This window comes from Pempheris klunzingeri, chromosome 3 (assembly GCF_042242105.1).
Source record: "Pempheris klunzingeri isolate RE-2024b chromosome 3, fPemKlu1.hap1, whole genome shotgun sequence".
NCBI lineage: Eukaryota > Metazoa > Chordata > Actinopteri > Acropomatiformes > Pempheridae > Pempheris > Pempheris klunzingeri.
The window spans coordinates 18,126,903-18,140,778 of record NC_092014.1 but is presented as its reverse complement, the minus strand read 5'-3'; the positions used below and the strand labels follow the sequence as shown (position 1 = coordinate 18,140,778).

The 13,876-nt window shown below is 37.8% G+C and overlaps 2 protein-coding genes across 2 annotated transcripts; one reads left to right on the top strand and one right to left on the bottom strand.

Annotated features, from left to right (window-relative positions):
* Positions 1–2,938: 2,938 nt before the first annotated feature.
* On the bottom strand, positions 2,939–6,093 carry LOC139199379 (CD209 antigen-like protein A). The gene is made up of 6 exons (XM_070828443.1): positions 6,000–6,093; positions 5,437–5,526; positions 4,758–4,850; positions 3,548–3,690; positions 3,229–3,329; positions 2,939–3,086 (listed from the first exon to the last, which is right to left on the bottom strand). The coding sequence occupies exons 1-6, from the start codon at positions 6,091–6,093 to the stop codon at positions 2,939–2,941; spliced, it is 669 nt and encodes a 222-aa protein (XP_070684544.1).
* A 3,317-nt stretch (positions 6,094–9,410) lies between these two features.
* Positions 9,411–13,313, top strand: LOC139198632 (CD209 antigen-like protein E). The gene is made up of 6 exons (XM_070827536.1): positions 9,411–9,492; positions 10,804–10,890; positions 11,044–11,283; positions 11,376–11,539; positions 11,647–11,753; positions 12,928–13,313. Exons 1-6 carry the CDS (start codon positions 9,411–9,413, stop codon positions 13,076–13,078), a joined length of 831 nt encoding a protein of 276 aa, XP_070683637.1. The 3' UTR covers positions 13,079–13,313.
* The last annotated feature ends 563 nt before the right edge of the window (positions 13,314–13,876 follow it).

Sequence of the window (13,876 nt, the reverse complement as noted above, 5' to 3'; positions counted from 1 at the left end):
TTTTTTTCCCTGAAAGTTTTTGCAACAATAACACCCTGTTACCTCTGCTTTTCATACTTACAGGAAATAACAAGCTATATTCTCACAAGAGTTCAAATTAAATTAACTTTATTCATATAGCTCTCTACACACAACGGAGATGAGAGGAAAGCAACACAACAGAAGAGAAGAAAAATCAGTGACAATAAAAGGATCTGGTCTGTACAGTTGACTATGGTTCTATAACATTTCACTATTATCAAGTAAAGTTTCATTTATGCTTAACAACATTCTCCTTTTAGCCAGATGTACAGTGACAGTAAATGGCAGAAAAATGGCCGCAGCTCTGTCCAAGGTTTGGGCTTGGGCCAGAAATCAGGTTTTCTGGTGTGTCCTGGTGTCCTTTAGGGCAGAGATGAGCTGCTTAAAGTTGTTGATGTCATTTGATCCCACATGGATGAACAGGTTGGAGCAGTCTGCATGGCATTCAAGGACGGATGATAGTTGATCATGGATGTCCAGGATGTGGGTCCCAAGAAAGCAGTACGTATGGGCTCTTTTGGTGCTGATGTTCCTTATCGTGGAACTTCCAAGAATCAGCGTTGATGGACAAGCCAGAGAAGGGGATTGTGGCAGAGGTAGTGCTGATCTGTACCTTGGTGCTCCACTTATTTTGCCTGGTGAGGCGAGACTGGGAATCCCCAGGCAGTAATGTGAAAGAGAAGCCAATGATAGGATGGGAGATGGCCACTACAGTAGAGGAGGAGCCTGTCAAACATTCCCCTTTTAGAGTAGTTTTTAAAATCAAAAATAATCACACACACAATACAGTTATACCCACACGTAGATATGATGCAACCTTAGCTGATAGTTGAGATACAGGTTCAGTGAACACTCTCTGTGGAGTGATGAAACAAAACTGGAACTTTTTGGGTGTATGTATTGGGAAGAATGAGATATACGCTGAAAAGAACACTCTGCCTACAGTGAAGCATGATGGTGGCTTGTTGAGTTAGCTTCACCAAATAGGAGAAGTTGTGGTGTGAAACTTTACCTGATCTCTTCCCACTGGCCCACATCTGCATGACTTAACACTTATGGTTGTGTGGGACACTCTGCAGTAAGGGGGACGAATCAAATCGACAGGGGAATGATGGGATGTGCTATCCACTCTCCACCAAGCAGGAGACATCCATTACTGTGGATACTAAAAGGTGGGTGAGTTATCATACAACGCAGTCCTTAACTTTACATTTTCCCAACACGGAGGAAGTATATCTCTATCTGTACCTCAGCTGTGTTTGAGTGACCATTTCTTCTTTTTTCTGTGGGTAACCATGTACTGCGATTCTGTTGAGCTGGTTGACACTGATTATGACACAAGCTTATGTTCCATCTTCTTGCTCCAGTTTTGTACTGTATATAATTGTTATGCTTTTTTGAATAATTTGGTTAACTGTTTTTCTTAAGATCGTCTTCACCAGAGAAACAAGAGCAATGGTCATTTGGTCGTATAACTGATATGACCTACATTAATCTGACATGGATTTCTCCATCTCCAGATAATCAGTTCCTCTTTTATTTTGACTTTAACCCAGGTTCCCTGCTAGCTCTTTAAGGCATACTTTCACAAATGCAGTCATCTTCCAGCTCTTTAGAATTTTGGCATGATATCATTTATGTAACCATCAAGTGCATTTTGCAACACAGCTGCCACACTATTGTGATACACTGCACTTAATCTTAAGCATGACTAATCCATCACATCACTTCGAAGCAGCAACATTTAGGTACTCGATTATTGATTATAGAGTGAAGACAGTCTGTAATTTTGCATATTTCATTAATTTCATGCACATTTCTTTTTAAATTGCTGTTTATTAATGTCAATCGTAAGTTAGAAACAAAATACACCACCAACAACATTAAAAAAAAACACTTATGCAAGACTGGGTTGTGGTGGCAGCTAGGAAGTCCAGACATCTCTCTTCCCCAGCAATATTTTCACATATTTTCATAGACTACATTACTGCAAGATCCAATAAACATGCTGCTAAATATTTGAACTCTTTGGGTGAAAAATAATACAATAATGACATTCTGTAAGAACAAATTATGGGAATCTTTTCAGGGAATTTGAATACAGCAGATTTTTAGTATGCATTCAATGTAATAAACGTGAATCTATAACTGTTAAGTCAACTCCATGCAGCATTACCCACTTCTCCACTCTCCATCAAACACCAATTTGTTTGCATTTGCATGTTCCAAAAGATGTTGTTTTTCCAAAATTTTCACATCAACAAAATTGCATGCTGGTGTATAAACAGGCAATGCTGCAACCAATAATTACAACTCACTCTTGGACCCTCCTGAAACACTGCACTGCAGTTTGAAGGAATATTACATTGTCTAATAAGTTGTATTATAAAAAGGCCACCAAATTTGCACAGTTAAGCCATAAATACTTCAGCGCCACCTGCTGGACGATCCGAAAAATGGAGAAGTTACTCCTAAGCCTCCTCTTAGGACTTAGTTTAGGCAGCTTCAGTTTCAGGGTCCTGGTATCAGGCATGGTGGATCACCATCACAGCTTAGTGGGGCACTGAAATTTTAAGTGCTATGAATAAAAATAAATTACAGGCCTGTATTAGAGGTCAACATAGTATTAAAGAAAATATGATTATAAGTATTATCACAAACATATCTTGTTTCTTTACAAGATAGCGTATCTACATTTTTACATGTATTTGTTTGTCACTTGTTCAAAACTGAAAAACAAAAAAAATCAAATCAGAATCTGTCGCTTCTCATAATACAGCACATTGCATTCACATCCAGAGCAATGTTTGGGCGGCTCGTATAGTGTTACCACCATGTGAAATGTGAATCTGTACATTCAGATTAAACGTGAAGGAAATTTCAGATGTTTTTTTTTTTTTTTTTTATATATGATTAGTTATAAAGCTACCATCTTTTCACAGATCCAGAATTTTATATCTGCACATGGTATATCATTCCAGCTGTTTTCCACATCATAGAAATTTAATTCTACACAGTCTTCATTTTTGCCTTCATAAGCGTTGGGCTCCCCAGGACCCCAGTAGCTGAAACCATAAATAAACAAAAAACACCACACAAGATTTTAATTGCAAAATTACAATGTCCCCTGTGATTCATTACAGACTAGTCTATTAATCTAATATGAAAATATAAAGTAGACTTAGACTAAAAGGGTAATGTGTGAACCTTAAGGTCAGAGGAGTGCTGTCCACCCATTTCCACGTCCCTTTGGTTTCTCTGTCAGTCAGTCCGATCCACATCAACTTGGAGAATTTTCTTGTGAAGTCCTTGTTTACAGAGAAAAACATCAGTAATGAATAGAAACTGAACCATTTCAATTAAATCTACACCTTGGCTGAACCTCAGATTCATTGCAGTGTTCATTCTTTCTCTTATGATTGTCTCACTCACTGACACACACACACACACACACACACACACACACATGCACACACACACACACACACACACACACACACACACATTCACACACACACACACACACCTGTTCTTCTTTGCTGTTGATAATCATCAGGTCTGCACCTCTCTGCAGACAGTCATCTCTACTGTCTTGCCAGGATTTCTTGACAGAAGAAATGTAATAAAAGCTCGGATGGAAATACACCCATCCTTGTTGGAAATAGTCATCTGTTATTGATAACAACAAAAAGTATATATAAGAATATATATCAATAATCAATATAATCAATAATAATCAGAAATCAACAAACACAATTGAGACAGGAGTTTGTCACCAGGTTATTATAGACTTTTACAGTGTTTGATTATAATCATTTAAGAAATCCATCAATACTAAAGGGAAAATGTTATGTTAATTTATACTAAAGTAAATAAAGAAAAAAAGAACGTGATAAAAAAGGTCAGTAACTTTAGTAACTCCCTGTCCCCATGTCTGTCTTAAATCAATGAATTATTAATTGAATGTTAAATTGGACTTTAACTCAACTTTTGTTATTCTTAGACTAATAAGTCTACATATTATAGTCAGTAGCAACTTTATCAGGTATACCTGTAGAATATCACCAAAAACTAAACATTATAACTAAACATTATGAGTATGAAGATAGATGTCTTGGCAGGGCTGTTGTTTTTGAATGTTTTATTACTGGCATACCTAAAAAAGTGACCAGTGAGTGTATGTTCCATCTCACAGCTCATTTATTTTCAGCTTTAACATTTACAGTTTCAATTTCTAGATTACTTTAATTTAAAGAAATTTAAATTAAAGCCTCAAAATAATTTAGATCTGACTTTTTGGACAAAGCACCAGCAGGAGCTCTGATTGGTCAGTTGTTCGAGGTTTCTTCCTGTTAAAGGGGAGTTTTTCCTGCCACTGTTGCTCAATATAATATCTAATGCTTGCTCATGTGGGAATTCTTGAATCCTTAATTTTGAATTCCTGAATCGTTGGGTCTCTCTCTTATTAAAGAGTTTGGTCTAGACCTGCTCTTTATGTAAAGCGTCCTGAGATAACGCTGTTATAAATTGGCGCTATATAAATAAAGATTGATTGATTGATTGAGTTGCTATGTGCTAGCAGGAGACAATCTGTACTCCATCCTGCTTCTTTTTGGCTGTGCAGAAAGTCAGAGTAAAACATGTAGTGTGAGTAAATTAAATATGGGTTTAATAAACATGTACAGTGTATTTGCAACAGTCAGTTGTTTGGCATTGAGGATGGAGAATTTCATTACCAAAGTTGATCATTTTTCTCTTCAGCTCATCGGTCTTCTCAGTCAGGTTTTTGCAGCTGGCCTCCATATCTGGTGTCTTACAGTCAGAACTATCTGGAAGTGCAGAAACACTTTGCTGAGACTCATGTGTTAAGTCTCACATTCAGTTAAACCAACAATGTTGTCCTCGTGCACTCGGAGCAAGTAGGGTTCAGAATCTTACTCAAGGACACAGGTTGAGATCGAGACACAAATCTGTATGGGTGAGTTATACTGGACTATTAGCAAGTTTACCGGCAGAAACATGTGACTTCGGTTTAGTCATATTTTAACTGCAAAAATATGAAGCATGAACAAACTGGAAAGTCCCATCCTCCTCTTACTTAATCTTAGAGTAACACATTGTTATGCCTCATGATTGTTTCTAATTCTAAACTTCCCCAAACTTGAGTATCGGTCTGAATGTCTGAATTTCAATCAATCACAAATTCTTATACACTAATAAACACGTATGACACGTTACTGAATATGAGTGAATTCGATACAAACTGTGAGCGAGCCTTAGAGCACAAGCACAGAATTATACTGAGGCATTGCTATGTCATTGTTGATCAAGTGATCTACACATGAAAATGATTGTCATATTGTAAACACATCCATTTTCTGGTCTTATAATAGTAGACGGTTTAAAATGACTCACAGAGAGCCAGACGCAGGGAAATGTTGAGAACAGCTTGTAGGATACAAAGGAGTCCGAAGCTCACAGCAACAAGCCTGTAGAGTTTTCTCCCTGGGTGCAGAGATCAGACAGACGTACGGACAAAGTAAGTGACCCATGGGGCTGCTCTAGGAAATATTTTTACACAGTTATGTGGAAAATGTAGTTCTGTTGTGGGCCAATGACCTGATGTTGAACTGTTTTTTACAATCACACACATCCTGAGCAAAATCTCTGCAGTAATGGTAAAATCTGATTTGAGGACATGTTCAGGCCAAAGTGAGGCAGCTCAGTAAGACATTAGGTACTTTAAACTATGCAAACTGAACAGAGTAAGACAAGAGGGTAGAATGTAAAAGGTCTACAAGTACAAACGAGTAAACTGACCACATAAAAGTAGATGAATAATAATTGTGTACATTTCACACTTAAAAATACAAAGAGATTCTTTGTTGGTTTTTTAAAATTCTTTTTAAAGCATATTTTAAGCATCTTGCTTTTACGGTTACTAAACCCAAACTGTTTTAAGAGGTTTTCTGTCTCACCAGGCACTGCAGCAACCAGTCCCCCGTCCTCACCAGATGAGCTCTTTGGGGCATAACTCCTGGCTGATACATCAGGTAGATTCTCATAGTCCATAGTGACTTCAGATTGCTCCTCATGGACAAACCTCACCATATTTTACCCTCTGATTGGAAAGTGTTTTCGAAGAATGACACTGATGTCCACTTCTTCCACTTCTACTTCTTCTTTTACATATATTTTTGTCTGCAAAGCAACACTTTTGTTGTTCCTTGTTTTTCCTTGACTTAGATATAATCTCCAAACTATGGTCAGTGGCCGCTGCTTTGGCTGATACACATTCTTGATGACCTGTAAAGTGGAGCACCTCGAGGAGGCCTCCAGTTCACTCAGTTTTACACCAGAAGATCAGTAGAATCATTATTGAAGTTATTTTTGATGAACTAACTAAGGGTTTACAATTACTTTCTCCACATTATTGTTCTTTTAGTCATTGTACAAGCAGTTAAGCAAGCAGTTTTTGAAGATAACGTCTATTCTATATAATTTTGAGAGAAATTTCCTGAGAGAAAAATGTATTAACTCAAAGTACAGGAACAGTTGAAAAATGAAAAAAGTCAGTTTGGTCAGTTATGCAAAAGTGTACTGTAGACACAGAGTGCAATGAGCACACCTCACCTTCATATGATGTGAACACACAATTTTGTTACTGAAAGGGATATGATGAAGTGGAAATTGAAAATAAGATGAGAGAACTGATATTGTAAAAAATGTTGTGTCAGTATTGTCACACCCTCTACCTCCAGGTGTGGGTCTCTCTCTCTGCCTCTCATTAGCACTGCCTTTAAAAGATCTCCCCAGCCTTCACCAGTCTGCCAGTTTGTCGACCCTGTTTGCAGACAGTAATGCTCCAGCCCTATTTTTGAACTTTCTACTGTGTTTACCGTTGCTCGCTCTTGTTTCCTTGTTCTCAAGAAGAACTATCTCTTGCCACAGACTCCGGACTCCCTGCCCAGCCTGCTGTCTCGTTCCCTCTGACTTCCCAGCCTTAGCCGCCACACTCCTTGAATTCTGCTGTTCCAGCTTCACCTCGATGAAACCCCCCTATTGTGAGGAACCTGTGATCATGACTATTAGGATATCGCTGCCAAACATTGTTTATGTTTACACGTGATGAATTCAGGATAGTACAGACAGGGGCTACAACTTGCAACAGCATAGTCTAAAATGGTTGTGTTTACAATAATCACTACTGCTGTGACTTGTGCTGTTTCTGGTTATAATCAAAAGTGCGGGTGCATGATAACTGACAGAGGTATAGCTGGAAAATGTTCACTTTTTTCAAAGTGTACCTTACTGTACATTACCATACGTTACCATAGAATACCGTACATTATCATGCTTTACCGTAAATTACCGTAGAATACTGCACATTATCATAGACCATCGAATACCTTACATTACTGTACGTTAGCATGGATACTGTACATTACCATAGAATATCATAGATTACCATAGAATACCATACTGTATATTCCCATAAACTACCATACATAACCATAGAACTGCTTGTTAACACAGAATACAGTACATTACCATAGAATATCATACATTACCATATGTTACCATAGAGTACGGAACATTATCATAGGTTACCATACGGCATACAGCATCTTTTTGGCATATCGTTATTGCTTTAAATTAGCTTGTATAAGTGTGGACACTGTTACGTCTATGGGGGACAAGGGATTGTTTTCCCCCAAAAGAGGACATGGCGATGAAAGCCTACTCTGGATGATTTATTGCCAAAGTAATCTATAGTGGGGCTTTGTGGTGTAAAAGTATACACTTATTTCTGTGTTTGTGCTTTGAGCTTTAGTCATGAATCTATGCTTCTGCTCCCTGCTTTCTGAGGTGCTGTGTTGGTACCAAGTCGTCCAGTTTCTTTAACATGTAGTGTATATGAGTGTTGAGATATTTCTCATAGTTTCGGTGAGGCACAATTGTGGAAGTCATGCATGTGTTACATATATACTCAATTTCACACAAAGAAAGACGTACTATTAAGCAACTAGTTTCCTCTTTCTTCACAATCTTGCACCCTGACTCAGCTCTACCGCAGCATACCTCAGAGGCAAAACCAGTATAGGCTGCAAAAGTTCTCCCACTCCTTAAATTAACTAATTAAACCCTCTTGGGTCGTCACAGAACTGAAAACGGGTTTTTCTGAGCTCACAAGCTCATTCAAGTTAGTTAAAATGACAACAACTTTAGACAACTACAGCAGTTAAAACACACACACTAGTGCGACATTGATATTAACTTGAGTACATTTAGCTGATAATGCCTGCATACTGTAAGGTTTTGAATGCAGGACTTTTACTTGTAATGGAGTAGTTTCATGGTGTGCCATCAGTACTCTTACTTAAAGCTGGAGTTCGTTTCTTGTGTGACTGCATAAAAACTTCCTAATAATCTCAACATGTTGTAAATGAAGTGGTCTGAAAGAGGAAACTGGATTTCTGCACGCCCTCTTGGTTCTGGTTCTGGCCTTTCAGGCTTCTGAAAATAGAAAAATGTAGCCTGTGATAGTTTTGGCCAGTCACAGGTCCTTTCAGAGAGCGCGCTCCCATTGAATGCTCTACAAATGCAGATGCTTGTGCACTTCCCCTCAGATGCTGGTGAAAGTCTGATTAAGGGGCGGAGACTCCCTCAGAAAAAGTTGCATGCATGTAAAGCAACCTAGATAAAGGAATATGGACTTCACACAGTTAAACACAGTCTAACAATAAACTCAGTAAAACATGAGTCTATACTGGTGAAGTGTTTCAGAGATGATTAGGTAACTGCTAACTTTATTATCTTGTAAAATCTAAATGTGTTGCAGTGGTTTGTTAGCTTGTGTATGTAGATTTACAATGATGAGTGGCTGTGTTGAATGCTGCAAGTAGTTCAGCCTTCTGCTAAGCACAGCCAAAGTTAGAGCGTCAAGTTATAGTACATCATCTTACATGTCCACACGTTTATAAAGAAAACAGGACAGTAATTCTCATAGAATTGCTGCTATACAGTATCATGGCAACGGGATCCCAAACATGACTGGTTATACTTCGTGCAGCCCTGACCCTTTCGATAGTCTTTTTCCGTAAGTGCAATAAGACTCTTTGGGCAATTTTGAGAAATTATCCTGTATATTTAAGTATACAGACACAAAGGAAGATAAAGAAATGATGACATATTATTATTTAAGTCATTCAAGAGAAACAGATTTTAATGTTATAGAATTATTGTAATTGCTTCTGTTCACCATGTTGTAATAAGTGTATTACCTCACTCTTGACACAGACACAAACCAAAAGAGGGAACACACAGTTCAGTAATCAGACTACTCTACAGAACTCGACTTGTTATCAAATATCAAGGCAACTAGGAGGATGCAGCAAATGGAGATTGCAGATTATGTTAACGAGCGAACAACACCTCGGCAGAAAGGCAGTGGGAATGCAAATCAAACAGGTAATAACACCTAACATTTTATTGTACACTGTTTAACAACGCAGGCTGATACAGTCATTATAGTCTGTTATCAAGTGTTTGTAGCTGCAGCAGTAGCATGGCCCCACAAGCCTGTCTCCTAGAAATTATGTTCATGAATGACTGATGTAATGGTAGTACACTGTTGCCCATAAAGTTGGAATAATTGTTCAATACCCCCAATTTTGTTAAAGCCTGAATACACAGTTTGCAAAGGTTAATTGTGGTTTAAGTTTCACTGTGATATGTTTGGAAGAGTTTGATCAATAAAGTTGAGAAGATATACACTTTATTTATCAAGAATAAATCACATTGTCACAATCATTTCATGAGAAGAGGTAAAAAACATTTTATTCCAACTTTATGGGCAACAATGTATATAAAGATAACAAAAATGCTAGTAAATATTAAGAGAAACATTAAACTACCTGAATTGTGTTTTTTGCGCCATAATAATGATGGGGATTCCATTTTAGTGATTATTATGAAAATTGCTAAATGTCGATGCTGAACATATCTTCAAAATGTTCATTGACAATATGGTTACAATTCCTGCTCCTTGAAATACGCTGATTATAGTTATGTTAAGGCACTCAAAGCACTTTATAGTCAGAGTCAGATAAATAAATTGTGGTTTTGGTTAAATATTGCAAAGCATGACATGTTTACTTTTCAATATCAAAACCATAATTTTTCCCTAACCTTAACCAAAATGTTTTGGTTCCCTAAACTTAAACGCAGATGAGGCTCAGGATGTCAACATTCGGTGTCTAGTATCCAAGTTCTGTAATACAGATAAGTTACATCACATTAAGGAAGTAGTGATACCCCTTCATGCAAACATAACTTGATAACATGCTATTGTTAGTATTCTACCATATTCTACCAAGTTTGAAAACTAATTTGTTTGGTCTGAGATGCCGGTGCTCCAGTGCAACATCTTGTGGTTCTGTATCTCGTACACAGAACGTTTAAGGTTAACACCTCTGTCCTTCTCTGTAATTGTTGTGATCGACATTTGATCTGGGAGCAATACTATGACAGAAACTATGGCCAAAGCCACACAAATCAGACTGAAGTCTTAGTTAACTTGGAACTATCAATAGCAGCAAACACTCGCTGTTAGGTTGGCTAATTAAATGGATACAGTTTATATACTATAAGTTAAAAGTAAACATGCTACAAAGCACTAGAGTAGATGGCTCTTAATTTACGATACGTCAAATAAAGCTTCACATGGCTGCTACTGTAATCATAGACTTTTATTGTTGTTTATGTGTGTTGATTTTGAAGAGAGAAGTCTCCGCCAGGTGCTTTTCCTCAGCTTTGGCATGCTGTGTATCATACAAGCCATTCTCAATGTTTCTCTACGCCTTACCTGTAAGTATGGTTTCTTTGCAATGTCTAACGTAAAGTTCAAGTATTTGAATATTGTGCATTGTCAACACCATGATACAAATACACATACAAATACACACTGTTTGGGGTATTCTGTTGCACTTTTTTTTTCACATTTTGTTTCTATATCATCAGTGTACTCAAGCAAGGAATCAACCCCCTCAGACTGCAACGCCACTCATTTTAGTGACGGAAAACAACCAGCAGATGTGCAGATGGATTGTGATCAAAGGCATGATCAGCACAACAGATTACAAGAAAGATTCAACGCTTTGACCAGAGACAAAAACCTGCTTGAAAACAGAAACAGTGAACTCAACAACATGATAAAGGATGTGGAGGAAGAGAGGGACAGGCTGAAAATGAAACTGAGCGGTAAGAAAAAAGAATCTTCAGCTCAGTTTTAGTTCCTCTCCATTTCTTTCTATTCCAATCTGTGACTTATTATTGGTTTGTATCTCCCCCAGAGCTGGGTGGCAGTGTGTCCTCTCAGCAGTGTCCCGCAGGTTGGATGGAGATTAACTGCAGGTGTTACTTCCTCTCCACTGTTGAAAAAACATGGGAGGACAGCAGACAATACTGTCGGAGTGAAAGTGCTGACTTGGTGGTGATCAACGACAAACAGGAACAGGTACAATGCGATAAATCTGTCTCTGGTACGTGCCTGTGTGTATGCCACTCTTGATGTTTAAAGAGAACTTTTGTCATTGTTACCTTCTCAATTATCTCAATCCACAGCGGGCCTTGTACCGCCTGGATGGGAACGCTCATCTACTGTTCTGGATTGGTCTGTATGACACAGCTGGGATCTTCAAATGGGTGGATGGATCTCCGCTGACCCAATCGTAAGGCCTTTAGAGTAACAGGTTGATTCAAATAAATATCTCAGAGGTCAATGCTGTTTAGCTAACGCTAGGCTCTAGGCTCTTCACAGATCCAGCATTTTAGACATAATATATGAAAAAACAACAGTTTAAAATCAGAAACCAGAAACCAAAGAATAATAAATCAACCAAATAAATAATGAAAAGTGTTGTCCAGCGCTGTGGTTCCCAACCTGCAGCCCGGGTACCTGCTTATCAACTGATTTTCAACTGGATGCTATTTTACAGTATTAATTATATGAAAATGGATAATGTTACATCCATTTCCACATTTGAGCTGTCAGTGATTAGGTTGGTTTGCTCAATCCTGCATTTGCACAATTACCACTGGGAGTGGCAGAAGCTTGATGTTTCAACCATTTATCCATTACTGTTGACTGACTGTTCAGACTTCTCTATTCCCTTGTCAAGTAGTTTTAACACAATCTCAATCACAGCATAGTTCAAGTGTCACAGTTCAGGTGGAGACAAGGTTTTTGATTAGATCATAATTCAGAATCATTCAAATTACTTTATTTATTCAAGAAAAACAGAAATATTACAAATGACACAATGCATTGCACAACAGACCAGGTTAAGAGTGATCACATGTCTGATGTGCCCTGAGCCACTGTTTGAGATGGGTCTTAAAGGTCTCAGGACCACATTATGTTTCACCTCTGCTGGTTGTTTTCCATCATCATGCACACTGTTGTCTTGGTGTAAAAAACAGAAATTAGCTTTATCCCTCTACCCCTGGCAACTGCAGAAGTATCCCTGGTTGGAAATCACAGGTCTAGCTGTTGCAACTTATCAAGAATCCTGCAAAGAAGCTCTGTAGATCTGTAGACCCAGTCAGACTGAAGTCCTGGTCCTTGGTCCTTTTTGACCAAATTGAATAACAACGACTGAATTATGACTTATACTTGGTTCACACAGCAGGTTTTATCTTTTAGTTAACACTAATTAATTATTCAATATACCATTATACTTACCAAGTCAGTCTTGATATGTTAACAAAACGGCTATTTCAGTTTTGGATATGTCTATATATAGTCTCTATAGACTGTTACATGAACTGCTGTCAGTCCAGTAATCCAACACTAATATTTGCGTTGCATCTGTCGTTGCGTTGCATCTCTGTACTGTGATTTAGATTTTGGCAGTCTGGCCAACCGGATCACGGTGGTCCCAACATCAGAGAGGACTGTGTGGAGATGTATCACTTCAACCCAGAGCTGGCCAACTGGAATGACGCCCCCTGTAGACACAAGCTGCGCTGGCTGTGTGAGAAGGAGTTGAATTAATTGCTTTACAACCATGTTGAGCAAACAGGTCAAGAAATTTGACTAAGTGACTTGTTATGTCTGATATACACCTCCCTATACAGCACTGTCCATGTTTCTGAAACATCTGCGAACCAATCACTGCTTTAAAGCATCTGCCCCTTTTTAGACGAAGTCTGTGTGTTTGTTTATATCCTGTCTAAGCCTTAAAAGCTGAGTAAATCCATAAAAGATAAAATACATGGAAAGAATAAGTTAGGAGTACAGTATGGTTTTCACACATTATGCACTATCCCAATTGAAGGTATACATTCTTGTAAAGAATAAGAAATAAGAAGCATTGGTTGTTATTGCAAAACATTATGCCTTTCTATCATGACAAAATTAAAACCTATGAAAAGAGTTGTCTCCCATATGAGAGAAAAAAAAAAATACAATCTGACACTGCTGAAAATGCTTACAGTCACTTGTCTCAGCAGAGGCAATGGCAACTTTACCTCTACTAAGCTTTAATTATATTTTTATGTATATAAATAGGTCCAGTGCAAATGCATTGTTGATGTTGATTGTGTTGTTGATCATGATTTTAATTAGGTCAGGCTACATTCAGGCTGAATGTCGAAACTTTGAGTCTACATCTGTCTTTTTATTGCATTTATTCTTTTAGGATATCCTTTACAAAAGGAAATAACACCAAAATTTACATTTTTCATTATTATTTTAATTTAATTTGTTTTCATTATAATAAAACGTATATTTTTCCAGTTAAAAACAGATAAACACGCAAATATACTGCACCACAAATGTAACTTAGGTTGT